The sequence below is a fragment of the Salmo salar genome, chromosome 14 (genome assembly GCF_965601325.2).
Source record: "Salmo salar chromosome 14, fSalSal1, whole genome shotgun sequence".
NCBI lineage: Eukaryota > Metazoa > Chordata > Actinopteri > Salmoniformes > Salmonidae > Salmo > Salmo salar.
The window spans coordinates 98,830,413-98,841,097 of record NC_138304.1 but is presented as its reverse complement, the minus strand read 5'-3'; the positions used below and the strand labels follow the sequence as shown (position 1 = coordinate 98,841,097).

Below are 10,685 nucleotides of genomic sequence, written 5' to 3'. Positions count from 1 at the left end.
CATCACCTGCATGAGACGGCCACACCTGCCTATACCTACACCCCAGGCTCTTTCTCACACACACCTCTCACACACACACCTCTCTCACACACACACACACCTCTCTCTCTCTCTCTCACACACACACACACACACACACACACACACACACACACACACACACACACACACACACACACACACACACACACACACACACACACACACACACACCGGGCAGTCAAAGCGGAGGCGTGTGATCAACATGGGCCAGCGTCAGGTGGCTAACGTTCGGGAGAGGAAGAGGAAGAGGATGTTGAGTCTGAACGAGGCCTTTGACGAGCTGCGGAAGAAAAAGACGACCTTTGTCTACGAGAAGAGGCCGTCGCGTATCGAGACGCTCGTCTACATCTCCTTCACGATGGACCTGTTAGGGAACACCTGATCTGATCACATAGAGCCCATCAGCACAATCAGAAGTTAGGGTACACCTGATCTGATCACATAGAGCCCATCAGCATGATCAGAAGTTAGGGTACACCTGATCTGATCACATAGAGCCCATCAGCATGATCAGAAGTTAGAGAACACCTGATCTGATCACATAGAGCCCATCAGCATGATCAGAAGTTAGAGAACACCTGATCTGATCACATAGAGCCCATCAGCATGATCAGAAGTTAGAGAACACCTGATCTGATCACATAGAGCCCATCAGCACAATCAGAAGTTAGGGTACACCTGATCTGATCACATAGAGCCCATCAGCATGATCAGAAGTTAGGGTACACCTGATCTGATCACATAGAGCCCATCAGCATGATCAGAAGTTAGAGAACACCTGATCTGATCACATAGAGCCCATCAGCATGATCAGAAGTTAGAGAACACCTGATCTGATCACATAGAGCCCATCAGCATGATCAGAAGTTAGGGTACACCTGATCTGATCACATAGAGCCCATCAGCATGATCAGAAGTTAGGGTACACCTGATCTGATCACATAGAGCCCATCAGCATGATCAGAAGTTAGAGAACACCTGATCTGATCACATAGAGCCCATCAGCATGATCAGAAGCAGATCGATTATGTCACACCCTGATCAGTTTCACCTGTCCTCGTTATTGTCTCCACCCCTTCCAGGTGTTGCTTGTTTTCCCCAGTGTATTTATCCCTGTGTTTCCTGTCTCTCAGTGCCAGTTTGTGTTGTATGTTAGTCAAGTCAACCAGCGTGGTTTTCCCGTGCTCCTTTTGCTATGCTCTTTTTGCTAGTCTGCCTGGACTTCTGGACTTCTTTCCCGTCTGCATGATCATCCTGCCTGCCTGATCTGGATTTTGGCTGCCCTTCGGTACCTTTTGGACTCTGAACTGGTTTTGACCCTTTTGCCTGTCCACGACCATTTTCTTGCCTTACCCTATTGGATTAATAAATATTGTAAGACTCCAACCATCTGCATCTGGGTCTGGCCTTGTGTCATGATAGATTAATCAGACTGGTTAGATTGATTGATGCTTCATCTCACCATCGTCTACATTTCCTGTTAGAGAACACCTGATCGGGATCTATCAGCCTGATCAGAACCAGATTTAAATGATTGATTGATCAGATATTAACTTTATGGCGGACCTAGACTGGAAAACACCTGATCAGGATCTGAGCGATGAGATATCAGACTGATGATATTGATTATATGTTTTTATGGAATGTCAGGTTTTCAGAATGGATCTGTGGTTGTTAACATATACAATATAAAGTAGATATTTATAGTTTTCTATAGCGTTGTAGAAAGTGTTATTAGCATTATTCTGGAAAGAATAATTATCTTACAAACACCTGGGTTCAGTTTACTTTCAATTCCCCCCCAAGTGAAATGATATGTGACTGAGCAAAACTACAACTTGTTTTGTTTTAATAGGTTGAACTGGGTTGATTGTCATGGGTTTAATTATCATGGGAAATCAATGAGAAGAGAAAACGTAATTGATGTCCTTGAAAGATATGTAGGCTAGGGGAGGCACAACAGTATCCAACCCAAAGAGTCTGTAGATAATGAGGGGATCCAGATAGGGACAGATTGTGTTGTCTCATCATCAGCAGCATGTCTATCTGGTGGTGAGGTGCTAACTGTGTGAGAGGGTTCCAGGGTAGAGGTCATTAGAGAGGGTTCCAGGGTAGAGGTCATTAGAGAGGGTTCCAGGGTAGAGGTCATTAGAGAGGGTTCCAGGGTAGAGGTCATTAGAGAGGGTTCCAGGGTAGAGGTCATTAGAGAGGGTTCCAGGGTAGAGGTCATTAGAGAGGGTTCCAGGGTAGAGATCATTAGAGAGGGTTCCAGGGTAGAGGTCATTAGAGAGAGTTCCAGGGTAGAGGTTATTAGAGAGGGTTCCAGGGTAGAGGTCATTAGAGAGGGTTCCAGGGTAGAGGTCATTAGAGAGGGTTCCAGGGTAGAGGTCATTAGAGAGGGTTCCAGGGTAGAGGTCATTAGAGAGGGTTCCAGGGTAGAGGTCATTAGAGAGGGTTCCAGGGTAGAGGTCATTAGAGAGGGTTCCAGGGTAGAGGTCATTAGAGAGAGTTCCAGGGTAGAGGTCATTAGAGAGGGTTCCAGGGTAGAGGTCATTAGAGAGAGGTGATTAGAGAGGGTTCCAGGGTAGAGGTCATTAGAGAGAGTTCCAGGGTAGAGGTCATTAGAGAGGCTTCCAGGGTAGAGGTCATTAGAGAGGGTTCCAGGGTAGAGATCATTAGAGAGAGTTCCAGGGTAGAGGTCATTAGAGAGAGTTCCAGGGTAGAGGTCATTAGAGAGGGTGATTAGAGAGGGTTCCAGGGTAGAGGTCATTAGAGAGGGTTCCAGGGTAGAGGTCATTAGAGAGAGTTCCAGGGTAGAGGTCATTAGAGAGGGTTCCAGGGTAGAGGTCATTAGAGAGGGTGATTAGAGAGGGTTCCAGGGTAGAGGTCATTAGAGAAGGTGATTAGAGAGGGTTCCAGGGTAGAGATCATTAGAGAGAGGTGATTAGAGAGGGTTCCAGGGTAGAGGTCATTAGAGAGAGTTCCAGGGTAGAGGTCATTAGAGAGGGTTCCAGGGTAGAGGTCATTAGAGAGGGTTCCAGGGTAGAGGTCATTAGAGAGGGTTCAAGGGTAGAGGTCATTAGAGAGGCTTCCAGGGTAGAGGTCATTAGAGAGGGTTCCAGGGTAGAGGTCATTAGAAAGGGTTCCAGGGTAGAGGTCATTAGAGAGGGTTCCAGGGTAGAGGTCATTAGAGAGAGGTGATTAGAGAGGGTTCCAGGGTAGAGGTCATTAGAGAGAGTTCCAGGGTAGAGGTCATTAGAGAGAGTTCCAGGGTAGAGGTCATTAGAGAGTTCCAGGGTAGAGGCCATTAGAGAGGGTTCCAGGGTAGAGGTCATTAGAGAGAGTTCCAGGGTAGAGGTCATTAGAGAGGGTTCCAGGGTAGAGGTCATTAGAGAGGCTTCCAGGGTAGAGGTCATTAGAGAGGGTTCCAGGGTAGAGGTCATTAGAGAGGCTTCCAGGGTAGAGGTCATTAGAGAGGGTTCCAGGGTAGAGGTTATTAGAGAGGGTTCCAGGGTAGAGGTCATTAGAGAGGGTTCCAGGGTAGAGGTCATTAGAGAGAGTTCCAGGGTGGAGGTCATTAGAGAGGGTTCCAGGGTAGAGGTCATTAGAGAGGGTTCCAGGGGGTAGAGGTCATTAGAGAGAGTTCCAGGGTAGAGGTCATTAGAGAGGGTTCCAGGGTAGAGGTCATTAGAGAGAGTTCCAGGGTAGAGGTCATTAGAGAGGGTTCCAGGGTAGAGGTCATTAGAGAGAGTTCCAGGGTAGAGGTCATTAGAGAGAGGTGATTAGAGAGGGTTCCAGGGGGTAGAGGTCATTAGAGAGAGTTCCAGGGTAGAGGTCATTAGAGAGGGTTCCAGGGTAGAGATCATTAGAGAGGGTGATTAGAGAGGGTTCCAGGGTAGAGGTCATTAGAGAGGGTGATTAGAGAGGGTTCCAGGGTAGAGGTCATTAGAGAGGGTGATTAGAGAGGGTTCCAGGGTAGAGGTCATTAGAGAGGGTGATTAGAGAGGGTTCCAGGGTAGAGGTCATTAGAGAGTGTTCCAGGGTAGAGGCCATTAGAGCGTGTTCCAGGGTAGAGGTCATTAGAGAGAGTTCCAGGGTAGAGGCCATTAGAGAGGGTTCCAGGGTAGAGGTGATTAGAGAGGGTTCCAGGGTAGAGGTCATTAGAGAGAGGTGATTAGAGAGGGTTCCAGGGTAGAGGTCATTAGAGAGAGTTCCAGGGTAGAGGTTATTAGAGAGGGTTCCAGGGTAGAGGTCATTAGAGAGAGTTCCAGGGTAGAGGTCATTAGAGAGGGTTCCAGGGTAGAGGTCATTAGAGAGAGTTCCAGGGTAGAGGTCATTAGAGAGGGTTCCAGGGTAGAGGTTATTAGAGAGGGTTCCAGGGTAGAGGTCATTAGAGAGGGTTCCAGGGTAGAGGTCATTAGAGAGGGTTCCAGGGTAGAGGTCATTAGAGAGGGTTCCAGGGTAGAGGTCATTAGAGAGGGTTCCAGGGTAGAGATCATTAGAGAGGGTTCCAGGGGGTAGAGGTCATTAGAGAGGGTTCCAGGGTAGAGGTCATTAGAGAGAGGTCATTAGAGAGGGTTCCAGGGTAGAGGTCATTAGAGAGAGTTCCAGGGTAGAGGTCATTAGAGAGGGTTCCAGGGTAGAGGTCATTAGAGAGAGTTCCAGGGTAGAGGTCATTAGAGAGATTTTACCACTGGGGGAAAGCTACCTCATCAGACCATGTGTGCGAGCGTGTCACAGTAGTTCAGACCATGGAGTGCACGGTCAGCGACCTAGCTCACCCTTTTATAGGAGAGTACACCACTTATTATGAAGGCCTAACCAGATGTATCTCTCTATAGGATACCAACCTCAACTGAAAAGGTTTCTGTGATTGTCACGAATTGCTCTTTTGCATAATATCTCAAATACATGTTTAATCTTTCTCATGGCCTACTATTCATTCATGAGTCACTTGCAGGGTTATTTCATTATTTAACTAGACAAGTCAGTTAAGAACAAATTCTTATTTACAATGCCGTCCTACAGGGGAACAGTTCAGGGGCAGAACGACCTTGTCAGCTCGGGGATTCGATCCAGCAACCTTTCGGTTACTGGCCCAACGCTCTAACCACTAGGCTACCTGCCGTCCCTACACTCTAACCACTAGGCTACCTGCCGTCCCTACACTCTAACCACTAGGTTACCTGCCCCCCCTACACTCTAACCACTAGGCTACCTGCCCCCCCTACACTCTAACCACCAGGCTACCTGCCGCCCCTACACTCTAACCACCAGGCTACCTGCCGTCCCTACACTCTAACCACTAGGCTACCTGCCGTCCCTACACTCTAACTACTAGGCTACCTGCCGCCCCTATACTCTAACCACTAGGCTACCTACATTTACATTAAATTTTAGTCATTTAGCAGAAGCTCTTATCCAGAGCGACTTACAGTAGTGAATGCATACATTTCATACATTTTTTTCTCCGTACTGGTCCCCCGTGGGAATCGAACCCACAACCCTGGCGCTGCAAACACCATGCTCTACCAACTGAGCTACACAACTGAGCTGCCGTTATTTGCGAAATGTATTAATGACGGTGGTCTTATGACGAAATCCGAATATAGTTTGTGTATATGCGTGCGCGCACGTGTAGGTTTGCTCTCTGCGGCTTTCCCCTCCACGCACCTCCAATGTTTGCATTGCGCTCCAGCCGTCCACGGCATCAGCGACCCGCTGTGAGCTGGGATCCGCCCTGTGAGCTCCCTGGGCCGGCTTGCCTTTTAAACCTGAGCCGCTCTGCCGGGGTCCCAGCGGGGGGCAGAACCACTTAGCTGCATACCTTAGAGTAAAGAAAAATAAACAGTCAATCTTCGGCTACGGAAAACCTGCTGTTGACCTTTCTCTTTTCTGATAGAAATGGCTGATGTTTTCACTGGCTTGTCTTTGGAGCATTTTAAAATGTTTTATTTAACCTTTATTTAACGAGGCATACAGTGATGCAGAATAGGTTATAGGCTACATATATTATCTGAATAAGTCTGTTTTCATGACCTCATACAGGAATTAATGCAAATTAAACCAGACTGTTTTGCGTAAAGAAATCCAGTAAATGTGTGTGGTCGTTTTGACACATCTAATTGCGCATGAGTGCCCTATAGGGCAGAACGCGAAGAGGAAGGTCTGACCCCCCCAGCCGCTCCGTCCCTTCCATTAGGTTTTTCAACAACTTGTCCGCTTTGAATACATTAAAAGAGGAACATTTGACTTTTAATTGCGACTGTGCTCATGCGCAAAACACAAAACATTTTTAAATGATTTCTCGGCGCTCAGAACTTCTAACAGACTATGATCGACCTTCTCCCTCCCACCCACTCCCTCCTGACGTCACCTCACCCTCTCACCCAATCACAGCGCTCCCCAAAATCCCCATTCCGGGCGCTGCATGCTTATAAAGATATCCAACCGGCAGAGTACGAGACTGGATCAATGTTAACTGTCTACACTCCTCTCTGAAAGGGACAAAAGAGTGTGGGAGAGAGAGAGAGAGGGAGACAGAGGGAGAGAGGGAGAGGGAAAGAGGGAGAAAAGGATAGAGAAATAGGGATCTTAACTCCTGTCTTAAAGGGACAGGATCCACCAGGTTTCCAGGATGCTGTGACCCGGGTCAGGGGTTTAGGTCATCAGTCAGGGTTTAAGGGATCAGGTTATGTTTGGGGACATGATGTGTTCCCCAGTGGGGTCTCGGTCTCCGGTCGACAGCGCTGGGAACAGCGAGGAAGAGATCGACCAACACCGGAGGCCACGTAGAGGCACCAGAAAACAGTGGGCAAGCCGAAGGAGACCGGGGGAGCAGAATGAAGATGAAGAAGATGAGGGGAACCGGAATATCCAAAGCCCGGGGAAGAAGAGGGGGAAGAGGAGAGGAAGTGACTGGAGTGACGTCAGCAGTGTGAGCAGTCTACCCAGGTCTCTGGATGACACACAGAATCAGCGTGTCATGGCTAATGTACGGGAGCGACAGAGGACCCAGTCACTCAACCAGGCCTTCGCCTCGCTACGACAGATCATCCCCACGCTGCCCTCAGACAAACTCAGCAAGATCCAGACGCTCAAACTGGCCACGCGGTACATAGGTAGGCTACTTTCTGTAATTATAACCATTTAAGCAACCAATTAACCAATTATACATTTGAGGTGCCAATCCGTTAAGCACTTTGGGCTGTAATGTCATTACAAAAGGTGCCAATCAAAAAAAAAGATGATGAGAATGATGAAGATTATTCTTATTCTAGACTTCCTCCACCACGTGCTGCAGGGCGAGGCTATGGGCCTGGATTTGGACGAGGCGCATGTGTCAGGAGCAGCCAGCTGTGGTTATGTGGCCCATGAGCGTCTGAGCTATGTCTTCTCAGTGTGTAGGATGGAGGAGGAAGCATGGTCGGGGTCTGCTACATCATGCTAATGCTCCCTCCACTGCAGGGGCACAGCCAAACAGGGTAGGTTATGGTAGTGCTCCCTCCACTGCAGGGGCACAGCCAAACAGGGTAGGTTATGGTAGTGCTCCCTCCACTGCAGGAGCACAGCCAAACAGGGTAGGTTATGGTAGTGCTCCCTCCACTGCAGGAGCACAGCCAAACAGGGTAGGTTATGGTAGTGCTCCAGCCAAACAGGGTAGGTTATGGTAGTGCTCCCTCCACTGCAGGGGCACAGCCAAACAGGGTAAGTTATGGTAGTGCTCCCTCCACTGCAGGAGCACAGCCAAACAGGGTAGGTTATGGTAGTGCTCCCTCCACTGCAGGAGCACAGCCAAACAGGGTAGGTTATGGTAGTGCTCCCTCCACTGCAGGGGCACAGCCAAACAGGGTAGGTTATGGTAGTGCTCCAGCCAAACAGGGTAGGTTATGGTAGTGCTCCCTCCACTGCAGGAGCACAGCCAAACAGGGTAGGTTATGGTAGTGCTCCCTCCACTGCAGGGGCACAGCCAAACAGGGTAGGTTATGGTAGTGCTCCAGCCAAACAGGGTAGGTTATGATAGTGCTCCCTCCACTGCAGGGGCACAGCCAAATAGGGTAGGTTATGATAGTGCTCCCTCCACTGTAGGAGCACAGCCAAACAGGGTAGGTTATGGTAGTGCTCCAGCCAAACAGGGTAGGTTATGGCAGTGCTCCCTCCACTGCAGGGGCGCAGCCAAACAGGGTAGATTATGGTAGTGGTTATGGTTATGGTAGTGGTTATGGTATGGTATATTTATTAACATGATTTAAATTTGATCATAATATCAGACAACATGGTAACTAATCCATAGTTGATTTATCCACAGATTATCCAAGAGAATCCATACTGGTTGGGGTGGTTCAACATGCTACAACTGGACTGTGGTGTACTGGAGAGAGCAGGACTGATGGAACACCTCGTAACGACGAACGTTAGAGACATCAACAAAGATTTCTAACACGTTCTGTACTGTGTATCTCTATGGTGGGAGATATGCAGGCCGTTTCTGTGTGCTTGATTCCCACAATCCATAAGCCTTATAGGGGACATACAGGGCAGATAATAGATCAAAACCCATCCATGGACAACTATACCCTCGTTTTGGTCTGTTCTAGACTTCACACACAGACATAGAGACTGTCAGAATGCTCCACGTGACCTCTACCACACGAGGTTGGTGGCACCTTAATTGGGGAGGAAAGGTTTGTGGTAATGGCTGGAGTGGAATTAGTGGAATGGTATCAAATACATCAAACGTGTTTGATTCCATTTTCTCTGTTCCAGCCAGTATTATGAGCCGTCCTCCCCTCAGCAGCCTCCTGTGGCCTCTACACTCTATTTCTCTCCATGGGGATTGGCAACACATGAAGTACCAGTCTTTGTATCAACAAACTCATACAAAGTTATACAGATTATTTTCTCCTGGATTCTGAAATAACAATTTATTGATTGATGTTTTCAACGAAGAATGGGTCCATTTCTAAATGCATTTAAAATGTTGTAATGTTGTAAATATCTTTAATTATCTTCTGAAATAACAATTATTGTATGTTTGAATCAACATTTTAGTAATTTAGCTGATGGTCTTATCCAGAGTGAGTGAATATACAGTAACAGTAGACTACTGATGTTTGCAGGGTTGGGTAGGTTACTTTGTAAATATAATCTGTTACTTGACCAAAATTGTAATCAGTAATGTAATTTTGGGATTACACAAACTCAGTAATGTAAATCTGATTACTTTCCCCTTATCTGGCATTAGAAGACAAAAATGATCCATGAAATGCATTTGGTGTGTCATCATAGTGGTCTCTGACTTGTGGTCAGTCTCGCTCAGGTGGAAAAAATGTAAACTTGCGCCTTTTTTCAATGCTGAATTGAATGTAATTGAGAAAACAGAAAGGTGTCAATGTTTTTTTTTTCTTCTCGCAAACACCCTTTCTGAATTTAAACGTAATCCAAGAAGTAATCATCAAGTTTTTTAAAAGGCTATCTGTAATCTGATAAGAATATTTTTGCTGGTAATGTAACTGATTGGGTTTGTTTGTAATCAGATTACATGTAACTGAGTTACTAAACCCTGGATGTTTGATAAAAGAGCCAAGCTGGAGCCATATCCCATACAGGACGTTGCCATCTAACGGTTCAAATGAAACTGACACTACACAGAGAGAACGCCTGTACATCCAACAGCACAAGGTAACACACCACTACTCCTTTAACTCCACCACTACTCCTCTAACTCCACCACTACTCCTATAACTCCACCACTACTCCTCTAACTCCACCACTACGCCTCTAACTTCACCACTACTCTTATAACTTCAGCCCTACTCGTATAACTCCACCACTACTCCTCTAACTTCACCACTACTCCTCTAACTCCACCACTACTCCTCTAACTTCACCACTACTCCTCTAACTCCACCACTACACCTCTAACTCCACCACTACTCCTCTAACTCCACCACTACTCCTATAACTCCACCACTACGCCTCTAACTCCACCACTACTCCTCTAACTTCACCACTACTCTTCTAACTTCACCACTACTCCTCTAACTCCACCACTACACCTCTAACTCCACCACTACTCCTCTAACTCCACCACTACTCCTCTAACTTCACCACTACTCCTATAACTTCACCACTACTCCTCTAACTTCACCACTACTCCTCTAACTTCACCACTACTCCTATAACTCCACCACTACTCCTATAACTTCACCACTACTCCTCTGACTTCACCACTACTCCTCTAACTTCACCACTACTCCTCTAACTTCACCACTACTCCTCTAACTCCACCACTACTCCTCTAACTTCACCACTACTCCTCTAACTCCACCACTACTCCTCTAACTCCACCACTACTCCTCTAACTTCCTGTATAATGATTCTAGTGGAAAAAACGGCATCATAACACACTATTATGTTTGAGTTTCTTGAATGTATTTCAATCATGGCACACAATCAATGAAGAGCTGTATCTGTCTAACGTAGAGAAGGGGGTCAGTGAATGTGGAGTGGAATGTGTGCAGGTTTAGTTTTCGACTACTCCTCTCCGCTAGGAGACGACATAACAAAAACACCGACTGTCTAAACTCGCGGACCCTCTTCACTACGGAAGTCTTCCCTCGTCGACTTCCTTCCTGCTGTCT

At 47.1% G+C, this 10,685-nt stretch overlaps 1 protein-coding gene across 1 annotated transcript; it reads left to right on the top strand.

Annotated features, from left to right (window-relative positions):
* The first annotated feature begins 6,514 nt into the window (after positions 1-6,514).
* LOC106570592 (twist-related protein-like) lies at positions 6,515-7,492 on the top strand. The gene is made up of 2 exons (XM_014143044.3): positions 6,515-7,163; positions 7,323-7,492. The coding sequence occupies exons 1-2, from the start codon at positions 6,737-6,739 to the stop codon at positions 7,490-7,492; spliced, it is 597 nt and encodes a 198-aa protein (XP_013998519.2). The 5' UTR covers positions 6,515-6,736.
* The last annotated feature ends 3,193 nt before the right edge of the window (positions 7,493-10,685 follow it).

Coding starts and splice junctions, on each gene's coding strand:
- LOC106570592 (XM_014143044.3), top strand. CDS start 6,737: ATGTTTGGGGACATGATGTGTTCCCCAGTGGGGTCTCGGTCTCCGGTC. Junction 7,164..7,322: donor ACTGGCCACGCGGTACATAG/GTAGGCTACTTT, acceptor TTCTTATTCTAG/ACTTCCTCCACCACGTGCTG.